This window comes from Elgaria multicarinata, chromosome 1 (genome assembly GCF_023053635.1).
Source record: "Elgaria multicarinata webbii isolate HBS135686 ecotype San Diego chromosome 1, rElgMul1.1.pri, whole genome shotgun sequence".
In the NCBI taxonomy this organism is placed as follows: Eukaryota; Metazoa; Chordata; class Lepidosauria; order Squamata; family Anguidae; genus Elgaria; species Elgaria multicarinata.
This window is the reverse complement of record NC_086171.1, coordinates 63891577-63912467: the sequence shown is the minus strand read 5'-3', so window position 1 is coordinate 63912467 and position 20891 is coordinate 63891577. Positions and strand designations below refer to the sequence as shown.

At 42.5% G+C, this 20891-nt stretch overlaps 1 protein-coding gene across 1 annotated transcript in view; it reads left to right on the top strand.

Moving 5' to 3' along the window:
* Nucleotides 1-443: 443 nt before the first annotated feature.
* VOPP1 (VOPP1 WW domain binding protein) overlaps nt 444-20891 on the top strand; it is a 65549-nt gene continuing 45101 nt past the window's right edge. Inside the window, exon 1 of the mRNA XM_063129346.1 lies at nt 444-690. Within this exon, the coding sequence (XP_062985416.1) occupies nt 640-690 (51 nt within the window). The 5' untranslated portion in view covers nt 444-639. The remainder of the gene's footprint in view (nt 691-20891) is intronic.

Here is a 20891-nt window from a genome sequence, read left to right as displayed (position 1 = left end):
CGGCGAGGCGGTCCCGGGGGCGGGTCCTCCTTCCAGCCTCCAAGCCCTGCCCTGCGATTCCACCGACCTCTCTTTGTGCTCCTTCCTGACGATCGCGCCTGGAAGAATCCTGTCTACCCGGGCTGGGCACAGGGAGAGGAAGCCCCCCCCAGGAGCAGCAACCACGGCCGTAGGGAAGAGCGATTCGGCCACGTCGTAGGTGCTCCTCAAGCAGCTGCTAAGCCGGGTAGTGCACAGCCGTGGCTTGATTCCCCATGTCTGTTCTTGGAAAGTGAATGAGCTGATACGTGCATAGTTACAGAAATCTATTTCGAGGTCCTCTTCCTCCATTAAAAAGAAAGAAAAGGGAAGGAAGGAAGAATCCGATCACTCTGAGGATTCCTTTGTTTTGAGCCCGTGCCTCCGACCTTTGCTCCCCCTCTCCCGCCCCCCATCAGGGGATTTGCCGCCTCCCCACTTTCCCTTCGCATCAGACCACTTAGTGTAGTGTCTGCCTCCACCATCGTGTTCAGTTCCTGAACCGACTCTTCTTTTCTGCGCCCCCGGAGAGACAGGATGCTTAGGGGGATGTTTCTCCTTCTGACAGCTTCTAAGTGCATCTGAGAAAGCAAGGAAAAAGGGGGTGAGGGAAAGGGAGAAATGAACCAATTTCAGCAGGGGACATTATTGCTGCTCTTCCTATTCCTGGAGGTAAGATGGAATATATTATTATTACCTTCATCTTTTAAATGCAATATGTTTTAATGTGCAAATACACTTCTTGAAGAATTGAGACTTCACCACATGTTTACTCCCACACTGGAGTCATGTTGAAATCTGAGGGTTTGGGATTAAAGCCACACAATTATAGACAATGCCTAGTTCTCACTGAGGTGGTAATCTGTCTGTGCTGTACTGGTGGTGGTGATGGTGATGGTGGCGCTCATGACTCAGTGCTTCACCATACAAAAACATCCCCGAACACAGAAAACTAGACTCTACGGAGAAGACTTTTAGCCAACTTTATCCCTGGTACCCTACATTTCCTATGGGCAGGGACTTTTTTTTTTTTTTTGGTAGGAAGGAGCATTCAGTCATGATTGATCCCACTCACCTGCAGTGTGAAGTCACTGACCTCAGATAAAAGTTTACCTCCTCAGAATTAATGGTATGTAACTTTCTATTCACTTACTCTTTCTCCTTTAATGAAAAGTAGCCATAGGGAGGCGGGAAACTTGAGCAAAGTACAGGGAATGGAGGAGAGAAAGGGCTTCTTGCAACTTCTGTACAGGCCATTTTTTTCTTAGAATGTCTCTTCTGCAGGGATTAAGATGCCACATTTCTTTCACCCAGAAGGGAGAAAAACAGTTTAGGTGATTCTAATCTCCCAAGACTGTGTTCCCTTCTTGTTTTTCAAGTTTATTTATTTACATTTATATACCACTCCACAGCCGAAGCTCTCTGGGCATTGCATGCACTGTGTAGTTTGGCCCTGAAGGATCTGAAGCCATAAATTTGTAGGTGGGGTGGCTGACTCTTGCCCTTAACATTAATTGCTGATGTTTATGTTGCTAGAAATCTAATTGTGGCATGTATGAATTCTCAGGCTCGATGGATCTTAAGTATATTTTCATTTTTGAAGACATGAAGTAGTTTCACTTTTTTTAAAAAAATATCTTGGTATTATTTTGGTGGCACTGATCTCATTTTCCTTCTCCTACTATCTTGGGCTTTATGGATCTTTCTTTATAGAGAAAGATGTGTAAAACACTAGCTTACTATATTTTGCAAATGAGTCTTATGCAAGCTTCTTGAGTCTTCAGAACCCATGCTTATTATGAAATAATTTCCATTGTAGTTCCTGGTTGAAGTGCTTTCTAAAGGGAGGGTCACATGAAACACCCTGCCCCATATGTATTGGGGTGGGTGGGTTATGGGCTAGGCCCTGGTTGAGCCAGAGGCCCTCCTCATGAGGCATGTTGAGCCCTTTCCCACACTGAATGTGCAGATGGCATAGAAGCAATTTCATCCTGGGCAATAGCCAGTGGGTGTTATTATGGTCTTATGGTTATTTAATTAAATAGAGAGACCCTGGGCCTTCAATCTGCTGGGACACGGTATCCTTGTCCAAGGCAAATAACAGTAGGTTGTAGTTACTCAAGTGGTAAAGGAAATGCACTCTACATATACTCAAGAGACATTCTTGTTCTTATGACATATTCCAGAGCCATATTCCATTAGAAGGAAATTTCTGAACTAAGCTGATTTGACCCAAGGCTGAGAGGTACTCAGTTTGCTTTGTGGCTGAGAGTCTAACTGGATGTTATGCATAAATATATGTATTGGAACCCAGGTGCTGGTGTGCTGATATTTTTGAGAAAAGTAATTTATAGGGGGCAATGAAGGGTGGAGGAGAAGGAAAGGAGGGAGGGTGCCCAATCGTTCCTTCCCACTCTCAAGATAAATGGCCCCACATGCTGCTACCCATGTGACAACAAATGGGGGTGCTGGGAAGAGGGAGAGAATCAGTTCTTTGCTATTTAACAAACACTTCCTGTTTGCCTGAAAGTTATTCTTACTTGCCACAGGTTACAGGTCAAAGGACTATTCACAAAATTATGGTAAATTATGTTAAAAAATATGGTAAAAAATTATGGTATTTTTTAAAAATAGGACAAATGGCAATTGCAGGGGGCATAGATACAACGAATAGGTTGCTTAGTGATGATGGATTGGCTCAGTAAAAGCTGAGCCTTAGTTTTTGGGTTGTGAATCTGAGGCCTGGCTCAAATGAAGCCCTAGGCAACACTGCTTCTCTTTTGATAGGGCAGTAAGCTCATGTAAAGAAAAAAAGGCAAGGCATTTTTCACTGCAAGGCCTATTTGGATGTCTTTAGTTGCTGTACTTGAGAAAGTAATTTTCACATATCTTCTCTGGCTACATTACCATGCTGTTTAGTTTCTGGGGGATTGTTTTAAATTGCCGTGGTTTATATTCTTTGTAATTGGGATTTCCCCCTCTTCTATTTGGCTTTTTGCCATCTGGCTTTGTAAAGCACTTAGAGTATTTTCCTAGATTAGGTAAAGCATGATTTGTTGTTGTTTTACTTAATAGAAGTAGCGTACCAATACAAAAAGAATCCTATGTTAAAGTAATTAAGTAGTATCGCCTAATCTAAGCCCCCTACCCCTCTGCTCAGAAAATAGTGTGACTTAGAAGAAGCCTTGCAACATACCCATAGGTTTTAATGGGGCATTATAAACAAGACCTGTTTTAGGACTCTAGCTTTGACACATCATGAAGGTTGAGCAGCGACATTGACTGACACCCAAGGCAGGTATGGTAAACTTCTTCTTTTTTTAAGCCTCGGGGCCAAATTCTAATTTGGAAAGGGTTTGGGGGCACATTCTAGCAGTGGATGGGGCTAATGGCATCAACGTTTCCCCACCAAGCATACAAACACTATGTGTAATGCATGTGATCCCCAGTTTAAGAACTTTCAAGCCTGCAAAGCACAGGTTAATTCTATGCAAGCTATCTAAAGTTTAATTGCCTTTAAATATCCACTTATTTAAAGTGGAAGGTTCAAGGGGATTATGATATAGGAGACTGGTATAAAGAAATATGGGATATTGCGATAAATAATAAATTAACATGTAATGTTAGAGTTAGAAGGGGAATAATAAAAAATAACGATTTTGAAGAGATGTGGAAATTGTTCTTAGAATATGTATTATTAAAAAGGGGAGGAAGAACACCACCAGAGGATTCAATGCAATTTTGGAAAGTAGAATAAGATCCCGGTGGTTGGGGTGCACTTATTAATGGGAGTTAGTTTAAGAAGTGTAACATATAGTTAAGAATAGAAGATGAATATTTTTTTTAATGTATGTATATGGTTTATTATTTGTAGCTATAGAAAATCAATAAAAATTATTATATAAAAAAAATCCACTTATCTCCAATCACTGATCAGATGTAACAGCAGAAAAGGCTTGTGGGTCAGATAGAACGGTATTTTACTTAAGCCGGCTCTTTTGCAGAGTTAGCTGCCTTGCAGCACCTAAGCAAATTGATTTCAACAGAACCTGTTGCATTGCAGTCTTTACTACTGTAAAGCCCATGTTGCTAGGGGCATTTCTAGCCCTGCTCGTTTCCCACTTTTTAGCCCCTCAGCCTCCTCGCCACAGAGGGGCTCTTGAATAATGCAAATGTGGCTCAAGTATAGTGAATCCCCCTTCTGAAATTTATATGTGGTGTGGCCCCTCCTCTCTTGGGCACCCCGATTACCTGCCCCTGTCCCCTTCCCCCTCTCTGCTGGCAGTGACAGGCTAATCGTGTAGCTGTGCCTGGGGCCCTCCTTTGCACCACACTGACTGGCTGAGCAGGGCTGTCAGTCACCCAATTGGTGGAAGGGATGCCCTGCACGTTTGGCGCGGAGGAAATGAACTGCTATTAAAGCTCGAGCTTTGAACTTTTTTGAACTTTCAAAATTTTCTGCACATCTGCATTGCTTAAGCTACAGTTTAAAACAAAAATGAGTAAAACCGGTCTGGTAGATCTCGAGTAATAAGCCTTACGCTACTGTCTTCTTATATAGATAACATATGAAGCAGCCTCTAGGAAGTTCATTTTGAGCTGTGATTTGAAGCTAGATTTCCTGGGTACAGGTCATCTACACTAGCCAGTGAATTGCACTAACTCATGAGTCACTATTTCACAGCATCCGAGCAAGACAGGTTCATATGTTATTGTTATCCTGTTCAACCACTATACAAACAGAGAAGCAGGTGGGTTAACACACACACACACCCCGGATGCAACCCTAGGAGGTACATAAAATGTCTGCTTCCTCTTTATTTTGGACTTTCAGTTGATACTTCCTGAAGTGATGTGTAAATAAAGTGCAACATGGTAAGGAGCGGTCACAAACACATCAGTCAGTACAGATTTCTGGATTGGACCACCATGTATCGGTGTGTTTTTTTGTTTGTTTTTTACACAATGAGCAGAGTTTATCAATGAGAGCATTGTCAGCTTGATGTGTGTGCTGTATATGGGTGCAAGGGGACGAAACACCTTGGATAGCTTTTTTATAGTTCTGTTTGAAACTCAGAGTAGATTCACTGCCCCACTGACATTGGAGCTGTCAGGCTCCACTGAGAGAAAGCAAGCTGTAGCTCCTCATGGAAGCCTGGATTTGGATGCATGGCCTGGATGGCATTTCCAGTGTGTGTGCGCCTATGCTAAGCACACGATGGATTAAAATATCTGTTAAGAGATGATGAGGGGGCTCTAATCTATTTTTTTCTGATTGGATCTGTAAGTCTCACTGCTTGAAATACAGAGACCCAAGTTCTGTTCTCAGCCTCTGACAACCAGAGGTGGTTTATGATAATCCATGTAGCTTTTTCTGTCAGAGCTACAAGGTTATTCCCAATCCTCTCTGATTTTGAGTTCCCTGTGTAATAAATCAGAGCACCAATACCAGTTCTTCCTTAGAAGCATTTGCTTTAGTTCAGGCTCAGTGATTCTGGTAAGTTCACTAGGAACAGTGGGGCGGTGAATCTACTCTGAGTTTCAATCAGAACTCCTAAAAAAAGCAATCTGCTTTTTTTTGCTTTTTATTTATTTTATTTTAAAGAAAGGCAGTCTCCGGATTGTAGAGCAAGCCACATGACAGAGCAATAGAAGATTAAGGTTGCAGTGTACAGTCCATTTCATTGAAGCCCTGCGGTATTCCCATAGGCTTTAATAGACTTTATAAATAGGGTCTTTCAGCATTGGTTGTTAATGCTTCATGCACATGTTTTGCTTTTTTGTCTGCTGTACCAGAACTTCCTTTGATCTTAGAGTTTAAGTCTTCCACACATCTGGGGTTATTAGAAAGTGAAGCTTTTAGGTCAAAGAACATGGCTTCCAGGCAAACTCTAGCATTCTGTTTTGGACGTTAGCCCTCTTTTTATAAACTAATTGCTCATTTGTCTTTAACAGGGTTGTGCCCTGTGTATGTTTCATGAACTAACAGCCATTCACTTAAAGATAAAGGTTAGGAGTGCGCATAGGGGAAGGGTTTAAACTCCCTGTCCCAGGGACCCCAGACACTGAAAATCAGCCTGGTTCCTACCTGCATAGCCCCATCATTTCACCTACATAAACACAGGGTACGTTTGGATGCCACTTTAGACAACGGAGTGTGAATTGTCCACTCCACGGATGACTATTTGCATGTCGCACTTGGGTGACATGGAAGTAATGCTCAGTGGAGTAGTCACACTCCGTTGAGTAGTTGTTTCTCCCTTCTCCTTTGCGTTGAATAGCAGTGCTGGTTCTTCCTTACCTTGTCAGCGTGCCGCTGTTCCGTGGGGAGGGGGGAGGAAAGACCCAGCACATGGAGACACGCTGCAGCCATTGCTGGAGCCACGGCACATTGATTCCACCTCCAGTCAGAAGGTGCGATGCTTCCACTGCCTCATCTTTCTCTGGCGACAGCCATGGCACGTCTTTCGCAGTGACTGTCGCCGGAGAAAGAAGCAGTGACTGAGGCATCGCTCCTCCTGACAAGAGGTGGAATCAATGCACTGTAGCTCCAGCGGGCGCATCGCCTCTTCTGTCATTGGAGGCAATGTGCCCGCTGGTTCTTGCTGCAGTGGCCAGGGACAGGCAACAGGATGTCGCTCAGCACTGACACATCTTTTGTCGGTGGCTGGATCTCACGCCCTAACATGCGAGGAGACCATTCTGAAGCTTCTTGCTTCTGCGGCGGCAATGCATGGAGAAACACACACCGTCCTGCCGCAGAAGCAAGAGGCTGCAGAACAGTCTCCTCACGTGTCAGGATGCGAGATCCAGCCGCCAGCAAAGGATGCGTCCGTGCCGAGCGATGTCATCCCTGTCAGAGGATCACATGGCTCAGCAATGGCATGTCCTTCTCCGTCGGGGCTGTGGCAACAGGGGTGTGTGTGTCTATAGCAGTGCTGCCCCCTTCCCTGTTGCCATGGACACAGAGGGGCACCGCACTGACACAATGATCTATCCTGCAGCTGTGATGAGGAGGACAGATACCTGCATGTCCCATCCCCATTCATCAGAAGAGAAGGGGAATCCTTCGCTGTGGTAGGAGAGATGGTTCTGCGTCCGATTCCCCTTCTCTTCCAGCAAATGGGGACAGAACGTGCAAAGATCTCTCCTGCTCATGACAGCTGCAGGACAGAGACTTCTCCCCCCCCCAATATCGGTGGAGGGATTTCTCCCACGGTTTGACATTACATGTCAAGCCGAAGGAGACACCCTTCGCGACCGCCCTGTGTTCCATTCGGGGTTCAGTTGAAGGGGATAGAAGGAGCTCCTTCTATCCGCTCAAGCCAGTCTCCAAATGGATCACAGGGCAGGGGCAAGAGACATGTACAGTTGGCACCCTGTGTTTGGCGGCGCCCCACTCAGAGAAGGCATGTCCCCGTCCCCAACAAGGGATGGGATGATTAGTGGCTGCCCAAGCACTTCCCAGGATGGGATTATTTCCCATGCCGATAGAGGTGTGTTGGGCAAGAGTGGCAGCTGTTTCTGCTGCTCTTGCCTCACAACTCTGTAAACACAGGAAATAATCCCTGCAGTCCACCACACAACACAATAATCAAAGGATGCGTCCGTGCCGAGCGATGTCATCCCTGTCAGAGGATCACATGGCTCAGCAATGGCATGTCCTTCTCCGTCGGGGCTGTGGCAACAGGGGTGTGTGTGTCTATAGCAGTGCTGCCCCCTTCCCTGTTGCCATGGACACAGAGGGGCACCGCACTGACACAATGATCTATCCTGCAGCTGTGATGAGGAGGACAGATACCTGCATGTCCCATCCCCATTCATCAGAAGAGAAGGGGAATCCTTCGCTGTGGTAGGAGGTAAAATTGAGGGAAAGGTCTATACTTTGATTAATGTTTATGCCCCAAATGAGAGGCATAGAGAGTTTTTTATAAAGTTGTTTAAAGAAATAGAAGAATTTAAGGAGGGGTATGTTATATTAGCTGGGGATTTTAATATGGTTATGGATAATAAAAGAGACAGGTCAAATCCCACTAATGTTGAAAAGAGAAACAATATGACTATATTGAATAAATTAGTAAAAGAAAATGATTATTTAGATTCGTGGCGCTTACTTAACGGGAATAGGCCTGGATTCTCATATTTTTCCCCAGTTCATCATACATACTCCAGGATAGATCATATATTTGTTTCAAAAGACTTTGCAACGAGGATTTGTAAAATGGAAATGGGGGTAATAAAAGTAACTGATCATGCCTTGTTAAGTTTAGAATTTACAGTTAAGAAAGATTATAAAGAGGCATATAGATGGAAGTTGAACACAAAGATATTGAAATACAATAAAATAGTAGATAAAATTCGGAAGGAACTGTCGGAGTCATGGGAAATTAATGAAAAAGGAGGAACACCTGGGTCAGTCATTTGGGACACCATGAAGGCTGTAGCAAGAGGAATCTGTATTAGAGAAACATGTAGTTTAAAAAGACAACAACGTGCAGAACAGGAAAAGTTAGAGATAGAAATTAAAAATTTGGAGGAAAGATATTGGCGAAGTAAAGATAAATATAAATTAGTGGAAATACAAGCTAAGAAGAAACAATTAGAAAATTTAAATATAGAAGAGATTCAAAAGAATTTAATGTATATGAAAAGGGAATATTTTGAAAACAGTGATAAGAACTCGAGGTTGCTTGCCAAGCTCACACAAAAAGAAAAAGGGAGGAATGGGATAGAAACGTTGAAAGATAGCCGAGGGAATTATTGTCATGCAATGAAAGCTAAAATAAAAATTTTTCAGGAATTTTATCAGGAATTGTACAAGGGTAAAGAAATTCAACAAGAAAAGGTGGAGGAGTATATTGGAAGGTTTATAAAGAAGGAAATAAAATCAGAATATAAGGAGTTAATGGAGTCAGTAATAACTCAAAGAGAAGTTGAAGAGGTTATTGATAAGTTAAAAGTGGGTAAATCACCAGGAGCAGATGGTTTGGGTCCAGAATATTATAAGGTCTTCAAAGATTGTCTAGTTCCAAAATTAATGGAACTTTATAACAGGATATTATCAGGAGAGAAGATACCTGAATCATGGGAACATTCAGTGATAATTCTGATCCCAAAACCAGATAAAGATTTGACTAATCCCGATTCTTATAGACCTATTTCTTTAATAAATCAGGATGCTAAAATTTTTACATCTATTATGGCCAAACGATTAAATAAATTCTTGGCAGAATATATAGGAGCAGATCAATGTGGGTTTGTGGTAGGAAGACATATGCATAATTTAGTGGGTAGAGTTTTAAATGTAATAAATGTAATAAAAAAAGCAAATATTAAGGCAGGTATTATGGCATTAGATATTTTTAAAGCTTTTGATTGTGTGAGCTGGCAGGCACTAAAGAGTATTATAGATAAATTGGGATTTGGAAATAAATTTAAAAATGTAATAGAACAGCTATATTCCCAAAATACGGCGGTAGTGGTGGTAAATGACGGACTTACTGAAAAGATACGACTAGCCAGAGGAACAAGACAAGGATGTCCGCTCTCGCCGGTCCTGTTTGTAATGGTTATGGAAGTTTTGGCGAAGGCACTAAGGGAGGATGAAGAGTTAGAAGGAATTGGAGAGGTAAGGGAAATAAAGTTAAACATGTTTGCGGATGACACTTTATTGACCATTAAGAATCCATTAAGAAAGTTAGAAAGAATTAAATATCAGTTGAGGGAATTTGAGGAAATTACAGGGTTAAAAATAAATTGGTCTAAATCAGAGATGATGTTGTTTAACTATACCAAGAAGGAAGAAAAGGATTGGGAATTTAAGGGAATGGAATTGAAAGTTAAGAATGAGATTAAATATTTGGGAATTAAAATTACAAAAAATTTAGAGAATCTTGAAAAGGAAAATTTAACGAGGTTAAAGAAAGAGGTATTAGAGAAATTGGAGAAATATAAAAGATTAAATTTATCTTGGTTCGGAAGAATAGCCTTAATAAAAATGAAGATATTAGCTAAAATTAATTTTGTATTTAGAATGTTACCTATAAAAATATCAGAAACCGAGATAAAAAGTTGGCAAAATATTATTAATAAATATTGTAATGGAGAAAAGAGAGCAAGAGTGAATAAAAATAATTGGTACCTAAGCCAAAAAAAGGGGGGAATGGGTCTCCCAAACATAAAATTATACTACGTAGCAAATAGATTAAGACATGTTGTAGAAGCAATTATGGGAGTAGGAGATTTATATTGGATGGAAGAAAAAACCATAAATAAGGTAGAGATGAATTTGGAGAATGTTTTTTTTAAAGACGGAGGAAGAAAGTGGGTTGGAAGTATAGATAATCCACTCCTGAGGACTCAATGGGAAATTTGGAGTAAATTTAAAGGGAAGCTGCTTCCGAGCAACTCTCCCTTAGCACCGATAATAATGTTAAAGAATTTCCCAGAGGATCTAAAGGGTAGATTATGTAAAATATTAAAAGAGAAAAATAAAATAAGATTAAAGGATTGGGTAAGAGATATTAAAACAAGAGAGGATATGGAAAATTTGTCAAAGGAGAAGAAGCTATCTTGGTTAGAATATGGTCAATTAGAGCAATGGAATAAAAAGTGGATTAAAGATAATAGAATGTGCAGAAAGATGACGAGGTTTGAAGAATTAGTAGTAAGTAAGGAGGAAGGGAAAGGAGGGAGTATAGTTTCAAAAGGATTAATGAGTGAAATATATAAAATATTGTTAGAGAAGGAGTTTAGAGAGAATACAGAGAAAATGGTTTGGGAATCAGATTTGAAGATACAAATAGGGCGACAGAGCTGGGAGGGACTATGGAAACAAAGAGTGTTGAGAAGTTTATCAGTAAGAATAAAGGAGAATTATTTTAAAATTTTATGGAGGTGGTACCTAACCCCGGTTAGATTGAATAAGATAAGTGATCAACATTCAGCAAATTGTTGGAGAGGATGTGGGGGAAAAGGAACGTATTTACATATGTGGTGGCAATGCAAATATGTACAAAGATTATGGAAGATGGTGTTTTCAGAAATTGAAGAAATAGTGGGAATGAAAATAGAACAAACACCAAAAATAGCATTGCTGTCACTATTTGAAGATATAAAGTGTGGAAAAGGAACTATAGAGCTGATATCGAGTTTGTTGGTTGCAGCACGATTGATGATAGCTAGGAACTGGAAGATCCAAGGGGAATATTCTATTGAGGAATGGTATAAAGTAGTATGGGACATAGCCATTAATGATAAACTGACATGTAATATTAAGTGGAGAAAAGGCGTAACTAAAATAAATGAGTTCGAAGGAATCTGGAAACAGTTCCTAGTGTTCGTGTTTACTAAGGGAAGTGGGAAACCACCAGCAGAAGAAATGATTAGATTTTGGACTCAAGAATGATCCCGAGGTGGGGGGTGCACATTTATGTTAAGAATGAAGATGTTGTAGTGTGATAAGGCATATGTAATAGTTTTTGATATTTGTACTCAACAATTATTCAATATGTATGCAGCAGATATTTGATGTATTTTTTTTTCTTATTGTGTTAGTTTCAGTTATATTTTGGAAATGTTTATCTATGTTTATATAGTGTTGAAAATGAATAAAAATTAAAAAAAAAAAATAAAAAAAAAAAGGAGTGCGCATAGGGGAAGGGTTTAAACTCCCTGTCCCAGGGACCCCAGACACTGAAAATCAGCCTGGTTCCTACCTGCATAGCCCCATCATTTCACCTACATAAACACAGGGTACGTTTGGATGCCACTTTAGACAACGGAGTGTGAATTGTCCACTCCACGGATGACTATTTGCATGTCGCACTTGGGTGACATGGAAGTAATGCTCAGTGGAGTAGTCACACTCCGTTGAGTAGTTGTTTCTCCCTTCTCCTTTGCGTTGAATAGCAGTGCTGGTTCTTCCTTACCTTGTCAGCGTGCCGCTGTTCCGTGGGGAGGGGGGAGGAAAGACCCAGCACATGGAGACACGCTGCAGCCATTGCTGGAGCCACGGCACATTGATTCCACCTCCAGTCAGAAGGTGCGATGCTTCCACTGCCTCATCTTTCTCTGGCGACAGCCATGGCACGTCTTTCGCAGTGACTGTCGCCGGAGAAAGAAGCAGTGACTGAGGCATCGCTCCTCCTGACAAGAGGTGGAATCAATGCACTGTAGCTCCAGCGGGCGCATCGCCTCTTCTGTCATTGGAGGCAATGTGCCCGCTGGTTCTTGCTGCAGTGGCCAGGGACAGGCAACAGGATGTCGCTCAGCACTGACACATCTTTTGTCGGTGGCTGGATCTCACGCCCTAACATCCGAGGAGACCATTCTGAAGCTTCTTGCTTCTGCGGCGGCAATGCATGGAGAAACACACACCGTCCTGCCGCAGAAGCAAGAGGCTGCAGAACAGTCTCCTCACGTGTCAGGATGCGAGATCCAGCCGCCAGCAAAGGATGCGTCCGTGCCGAGCGATGTCATCCCTGTCAGAGGATCACATGGCTCAGCAATGGCATGTCCTTCTCCGTCGGGGCTGTGGCAACAGGGGTGTGTGTGTCTATAGCAGTGCTGCCCCCTTCCCTGTTGCCATGGACACAGAGGGGCACCGCACTGACACAATGATCTATCCTGCAGCTGTGATGAGGAGGACAGATACCTGCATGTCCCATCCCCATTCATCAGAAGAGAAGGGGAATCCTTCGCTGTGGTAGGAGAGATGGTTCTGCGTCCGATTCCCCTTCTCTTCCAGCAAATGGGGACAGAACGTGCAAAGATCTCTCCTGCTCATGACAGCTGCAGGACAGAGACTTCTCCCCCCCCCAATATCGGTGGAGGGATTTCTCCCACGGTTTGACATTACATGTCAAGCCGAAGGAGACACCCTTCGCGACCGCCCTGTGTTCCATTCGGGGTTCAGTTGAAGGGGATAGAAGGAGCTCCTTCTATCCGCTCAAGCCAGTCTCCAAATGGATCACAGGGCAGGGGCAAGAGACATGTACAGTTGGCACCCTGTGTTTGGCGGCGCCCCACTCAGAGAAGGCATGTCCCCGTCCCCAACAAGGGATGGGATGATTAGTGGCTGCCCAAGCACTTCCCAGGATGGGATTATTTCCCATGCCGATAGAGGTGTGTTGGGCAAGAGTGGCAGCTGTTTCTGCTGCTCTTGCCTCACAACTCTGTAAACACAGGAAATAATCCCTGCAGTCCACCACACAACACAATAATCAATGGTTGTGCAGAGAAACAGCTCTGCAAACCATTGGTTATCTCTGTTGGTTATTTTTGGAAAATAGCCAGCAGTGGCGTGGTTTTTGCCTGACAGACTATAGTCAGCGGGGGACTATTTAATCAGTGGTTGCTTACATAGTCCACCATTGACTAACGTGTTGTCCAAACTGACCCAGTTCAGTTTCTCAGTTACTATAAGGCAGAGGTGTTGAACCTGCAGCCCCAGAGCACCAAATCTGGCCTACCTGGGATCCCCAGAAGGCCATGCCCACTTCCTCTGCCCTTACTCTCATTCCCCAAATGCTGATTGTTTGGTGGTTTCTCCACTTTTGTGCAGTTTTTTTTTTCTATTCAAAGAGGTTGAAATGGGAAAGCTTAATCAGTGGCAGTAAGAGGGTTAAGCTAAAATAATGGTGTTTTTGGCATTTCTTGATATCTTGGCCCTGACCCTTTCTCTTTCAACTCTGCCACCACTGGAATGTGGCCACTGGAAGTTGTTTTTGTGGCTCCTCACTGCCCCATTACCATACCACTGAGTTAAATCAAAATACCCCCTTTTTCACACTACTACTGTGCTGCAAAATGTCAACAGGGCAGTAGCAGGGTAAAGGTTCAGTCCCTGGTGGGGCCCAGGGGAGCAATGCATCTGCTCAATCCCTGGAAGTCACCCGATGCTGCTTTAAGATAGCACAAACCTCCATGATGCCTGTGGAAGACAAATGGGAGAGGGAGCACGTTCGTCAGGCCGAATGTCTTCATGGAGGCTTGAGCACCTTGAGCAGAGCAGAGGAATATGGCTCGACCAGTATAGGAAACCTGCCCCATTGTTTATGCTAATTCACATTAATGCTTTCAGGAAGAAGAGTTATGCTTACAGGAAGTTCTCTGGACTGGTCGGACCAGAAATTGCTAACTTTTAAGGCTGACTAAACAGGAACATTCAGCCACTATATAGGCAATGTGGAGAGAAGGAGACTACGGGCTTGGTTGCCTAGGTGACCAATAAGGAAATACACACCCCAGCAAAGACATTGCTGTCCAGAACAGTTTTGCAACTGGGTTCGTAGTTTTTTTTTTGTTGCTTTTGACAAAGTGAAGGATGACATTATATATGTCTAAGTGAGATATTATAAAAAGGAAAGACAATCTACTTCAAGCTTGAGGGCAGTGGGTGGGGCAAGATGGATACCTGAACCTGTGTTAGTTGTAGGCACGTGTGCAAAGAAGACTGGAAAAGTGGGATGGCACTGCAGGTGAAGGTTACTGGGGGGAGTTCTTACAAGCTTGTATGGAAGTCACTGGGAAGTCAAGGTTGAAACTTGACATTAGTTTCATGGCTACCGTTGAAAACAGCAACCCCTCACCACAACCGTTCCAAGGAGCATGGGAAATGTCTATTAATGTAAAAGATCAATGATATGACATTACCATTCTTTTCCCCACCCCTTAAGCAGCAGCCTAAGGAGTGGAGTAAGGGTGGAACAACTCCGAGTGTGATGATGTGATTTTATTAATTATTACATTTATATCCTGCCTTTCCCTCTCCAAAACCCCCACAGTGGCTTACCTGATTCTCCTCCTCTCCATTTTATCCTCTCAACAAAGTGATGTATGTTAAGCTGAAAGTCAGTCATTAGCCCTAGAGTCACCCAGTGAACTTCAGGGACGAGTGGAGTCTAGAACCTGGATCTCCTGAGTCCCGCTACACTAGTTCAGATGCATTGTTATATAATATGAAGGACAGAGGAGGAAGAGATGCAGGCTGCTGCATGTGTTGGCATCTATGCAACTCTTGATATTGTCTAGTAGTTCCTTCAATCCCCAATACCTGAAAATCAGGCCATTGTAAGTTTAGCACCCAAACATTGACAATCAAAACTGAAAGACAAAATGTTAAGATTTCTGTGTACCCACACCCCAAAAGAAGTGAGAGGGTATGTGCTGTATCTGCTTAAGCCTCATTCATCGTATGTTCAGATCACTGTCACTCAAGAGCTAAGTGGTGTCAATAGGAGGGGAGAGCTCCGGCTATTGGGTGGTATAGAAATGTAATAAATAAATAAATAAATAAATAAATAAATAAATAAATTCTGGCCGGTAAAGGAGAAATAAGAGATGGAGAAATATTCCTGACAACGCTTCATACTGAGGATGTTTCCTCAAACCAGAAACTGTATGATGCCCCATGTCTTCAACATTGCTCTGCCATTATTTGTGCAAACTTACGGACTTCATCTTGTGAGGTAAATCTAATTGCTCTGGTTATTCAGGGGATATCTTGCTTGTATGTAATGCATTATTACGCACTGGTAAACCAGTTGAAAGGCTCTTTTGGTTCATTCTGATAGTGTCACAGCCCTGCCTTGCATTTTTCATTTGAAGTGACACTGCCATGCAGTTCAAAGCTTCTTGTGCAACTACCTTTCTTATAGAAAGAGAGAGGTTTCTGTAAAGCCAGTCTATCAAACTTAAATTAGATCATCTCCCTTGGAGTGGTTCATGCATTATCCTCCCATGATGTATCCCTCTGGGTTCTCATTTTTTGTAACCTCTTGGAACATCAGAGATCAGTGGACATTGTAGGTGGGGAAGTGAAAGGGGGGGAGGTATGTTTAATGTAAAAATTCCACAAATGTCTTGGTGAAATATTTGGGGAAGTTTGGCTTTCCTTGGACTTTCCCTGACTTTTTATATTGAAAACTCTTCACTCAGCTATATTGTCTTCGGCAACCTGTATTGCTGGTTTGTAGCTGTTTGCCTGGTCTCCTGTGACAAGAAAAAAATAATTTTAGGTGAGTAAGCTGAAAAATATGTGTAAATTCGAGAGGCAGATTTCCCATATGCCAATCCAGCTTCGATGTGGGGGCAGTCACAGAAACGAAGAAGAGGAGCTGGGCCAGGACTGTTTCAGGGTTGACAGTGGACCCCCATGCAAGGGTATGGACCTTGGCTAGTGCCCAACAATGCCTACCTGTGATACTGGCACTACCAATAAGCCACAAACTGCCCAGAGATATTCAGCTATAGGGCGGTATATAAATGCAATAAATTAAATAAATGACTAGCATATGTTTGGATAGGCAGCTAGTAAAGTGGTTTTGTAGATGAGTATTATTATTTTATTATATCATTGACATCATGGATAATTATATCTGGGCTTAATAAACTGAGATATGAACAAGGTTTTTGCCTGCACGTGCAACCTCTTTCCACGAGTGAGCAAACAAATCAGGAAGTCTCCTATTACCTATTGTTTCCCATTTTATCTGAACCAGGAAACTATGCTTAACAGTTTCAGAACAAACTAGGATATTAAGCCAGTCAAACCATGGTTTATTATCCTGGCTTGTTCCAACTGTATTAATCATTATTTCCCAATTTGGATAACATTCTTGGTGAGGTTAAGTTGTCAAGTACCTGGGAGGCCCCAATGCATCCCTGATGGACTGTACTTGACACACTGGGTCAGTGGGTCGCACACTGTTCAGGCCTGAGAATAGTGGGTGATGGATATACCAGCCATACCTAGTGTTAATATATATGAAGATTCTAACATAGCTGCTCTGCTACAACCACCTTGATCTTATTGCACAACATTTTCAGTTAACTGTAAATCAGATATATTGCAGAGGTTTTGAATAACGATAAGATTAGGGTTCTTTGAATGTGGTATATGAATAAAAAATGCAAAATAAAGTGCTATAGAATTGAATAGGCTTTTAGGATAAAGAGATTCTACAACATAACTTTTCAGTACCAAGTTTGTCATTGTTTTTTTTTGAGGGGGGAATTGGTAATGATGGGATGGCAACTTTGCTAAGTGACTTTATATGCTTTTCTTTTAGAAGGCTCTCATTCCCCCCTGAATTCAATATTCTAAATTCCATTTTTGTGGATGTAGCCTATTTTTAAAGTAATGCAAAGCACGTCAATGGAATAAAGAGGGCAATGTATTCTGCTGTAGAATTAATAGATTATTGTGGGGCACTGAATGTTTCAGTTAGAAATAATGTACATTTGTAATGTCTTCCATGCACTAGAAGACGCTGTAGAAATGCTAATTAAACCTGATCACATGGTGATGACGCACACGGGTAGAGTTTAGATAGGTTAGTCGGGCACAGAGCAAGCGGGAAAAGTAGGATTATAAATAAAAGCTGTTTCCTTTAGAGAATGTTGGGCGGGGTGGGGTGGGGGTGGGGGGAGACACAGACTAACTGTGCAGTTATATTTGGGCAACCATTCCTAGTGTTTCCATAGCGATTATCTTTGTAGAATTGCCAGTGCCCTGTCTTCGTGGTCTAAGTTTGATTACATTTCTTTAAAATGCTATGAAATTAGAATTAGATCTTAGACCCACCTTGCTGGGAAGGCTTTAAAAGTTGGAGTAGCTAAGCTCTTGCCATCATCCTACAGCCAATAACAGGTTCACTGAACAAATAGTGTTCCCATCCTCAGTTTTCTTGAGTTGCCCAGGCAGTGAGAGAAGGATTCGTGCTTTCAGTTCATGCCGAACTATGCGATTGGTTCTTCCAGGTTATATCTCAATTAGTATGCCATAACATTACATACCTTCACCCAAATCTTTTGGTTCAGTAGCCATTTAAGATTAAATGTTTGTGCATTTTCCAAAGCCACGAATGAGACTGGATATTAAGCTTGCTTTATGATTTCTGAATGGTAATTTATTCTTTTAGTAGTTGTGCCTTAGGAAATGAAAGAGAAATATATTGGAAGTCTTTAAAGATAAGCACTCAGATTATGAGTCTCTGAAGAAAAGAGGTTGATTTGGCAAGTTCTATATCCCCAGGAATAAATCCAGTTGATATCTTAATACAGTAGTAGTCTGACTTTCATCCTTCTACATTGTCTGCTGAGGAACTCTTGCATATTACACGGGGTTCTGAGGCATATTTTTGAGGAGTCTTAGAGTACATGCCCAGTTCATGTGTGCGATTTGGCCAGGCCTGTTGGCCTCATGGTTGTCCTGCTGTGAATTGAGAGTTGTGGCTATTCATAGAATCATGATTGGAGCTCAGTTTGAACAGTTCCCCAAAGTATAATCAAGGAACCAATAAACTTTAAAACTTTACCTTTTGATGATATTGTGGGATTGACAGGGTTGATATTAATGTGCAAAATATGTATACACACCGTTATGGTTGTACATGTTGTTTTGCAGAGTAATGCAAGCAGATCTGTGCCCCAAGGAACTTTCAGTCTAAATTTTGACAGAAATTACAAGAGATAATGAGGAAGGGAACAGTGGGAAAATGCAGTGGAGGCTGTTGGCTCAGGTGTCAGTGGGGCGGTGAATCTGTCAGACAGAACCAGGCAGAACTTTGGATAGCTCCTTTAGAGTTCTGACTGAAACCCAGAGTGGTTTCGATGCCCCACTGACATCGGAGCCATCAGCCTGCACTGGGAAAATGTAAATGAAATGTAGGTGAAATGACAGGTGTTTAGACTTCAGGGATATCTACAAGGAGATTTTACTATGGTTCTACTCTACCCCCAAGTCAATCCTGTCAGATGACACATGCCCCTCTCCATAACTAGCTAGTATGGTGTTTGTTGTCAAACTCACTTTGTGACAAATTTTCCCATCACTGCGGATTCAGTGCAGTTTGGGAGTCCATGTGACCTCAGCTGGCTTTAGCACAGGCTGGTGGAAGTGGTGCTGATTGGTCGAAGGGAAAGTTGCATGGGATGGGAGCGGGTGTGAGAGCAGAGGGCTAAACATAGTTACCCAAAGTAACTCATTGCTTTCTGTTACACTTTGCTGAATACAGGAGTGGAGAGGGGAGCCAGCCCTGCTACTTTGAAACTGTGCTGTTGTGAACATGGGCTCAATCACTGCCTTTCCACTTTTTTACTGCTGCACTATTGTGTAGTTGTGCACTTAGATGTGCCCCTCCTACTGCAGGGAGAGAGAGGAGCGTGAGGGTGGATATTTGCATGTCTACTCAGAAGTAACTCCTCCATTTCACTTTATAAGCATATGAGTGAGGCAGGGAAAGCTGTTGATTCAGAGCTTCGCAGCTATGAAGGAGCACAGCTGAGAGGGTGGGGCGCCTGTTGATTCAAAGCTGTATAGGTTCATGGAGGCATCTTTTCATTGCTATGGAGTTGAGCAGAAGAAGAAGAAAAAAATCCTTTCAGAGCCCCATCATTAGTTGCTATTTGCTGTGCATGATGGCCGTGTAACCAATCCTGCGAAATTTCAGGGCAGGGTATTCCATGTTCCGTCCTGCCCACATATTGCGGTAGTTGTTGCTTTGCAACTGTGATGCTGCGAGTTTTTTTTTGGGATCAGCAGTGAAAGCGGCGTCATGTACAGTAGATGGCCCCTTCATTTCTTTAGGGACTGAGGACCAAAGCTTTAAGCCCAAGGCTTTATGAAAAAGGTGGATTTTGAGGATAGATCCAAAGGAAGAGGAAGAGGAAGTAACACAGAGATGTTTGGGGGAATGCAACAGAAATATGTTCTTCAAGCTCGTACAGTTTTCTGTGTAATATCACTGTGCACATAATCTGTTTTATTGGGCATCTGTCTGTTACAGTGCAGTTGAGACATGTTATATGTAAGTCAGAGGGGACTCCAATCATCACTCGCCATCAGTACAGGTCATTCAATGTAGCTTGGAAAATCCAGAGGGTTTCAAATGGCACATCCATAAGAAAGGCAGAGTTATTTTCAACAGCCATCCCTCCCTGTTTGTATTTAATGTTGCATGAGAAGATTTGCACGGTAGAAATTATGTAAAATAGGTTATGTAAGTAAAGTGCTTCTATAAATCTGTTCACTAGAAGACACGTAGTACAGATTTGGAAGGTGAGAGTGTTTCCTTGATATCAGTGCTTTAAACCCTCCAAACATACTGTGGAGAGGTCGGATTACTGGCCAATATAAATTGTGCACATGCATTCCAGTGTGTTTGCTTGGTTGGGTTGGGGTGCCCATATGAAAAAGAGGACAGGGCTCCTGTATCTTTAACAGTTGCATAGAAAAGGGATTTTCAGCAGTTGTCATTTGTATGCATGAAGCATCTGGTGAAATTAACTCTTCATCGCAATAGTTAAAGCTGCAGGTGCCCTCCTCTCTTTTGCATCTGGTCAAGAGGGCAGGGCTCCTGCAGCTATAACTGTTATGATGAAGACAAAATTTCAGCAGGTGCTACATGCATTCAAATGACACTTCCTGAAATTCCCTTTTCTATACAAGTTTAAAGATATAGAAGCCCTGTCCTCCTTTTCATATGGTCACCCTAGGTTGGGTGTAGCTGCAGCTGCAGAAGTCTGCTCAGCGAGGAGAGTTGAAAAATGGTTTTGTCCAGTAGTTATTTAATGCTTCTTTTTTTAGTTAACCCAGACAGTTGCTTACTACATGGCCAGCATCTGATGTAACATTTCCAGTTTCCCAACCATGGTTAGGAGATCAGTAATGCACTGCTGCTCTTTCACTTCCGCCCACTCATGTGAACCTCACCCCCTCTTTCAATAGTTTGCTTTAGCCGTGGTGTACTGCATGAGCAGACAGACCTCTGGTTTGCACGATCTACTTTATTCCTTACTAGAAGCCTAAGACCTACTAGCCAGAGTCATAGAATTTGGACCTGGTGAAGTCTTGGAGCAGTGTGGGCAGT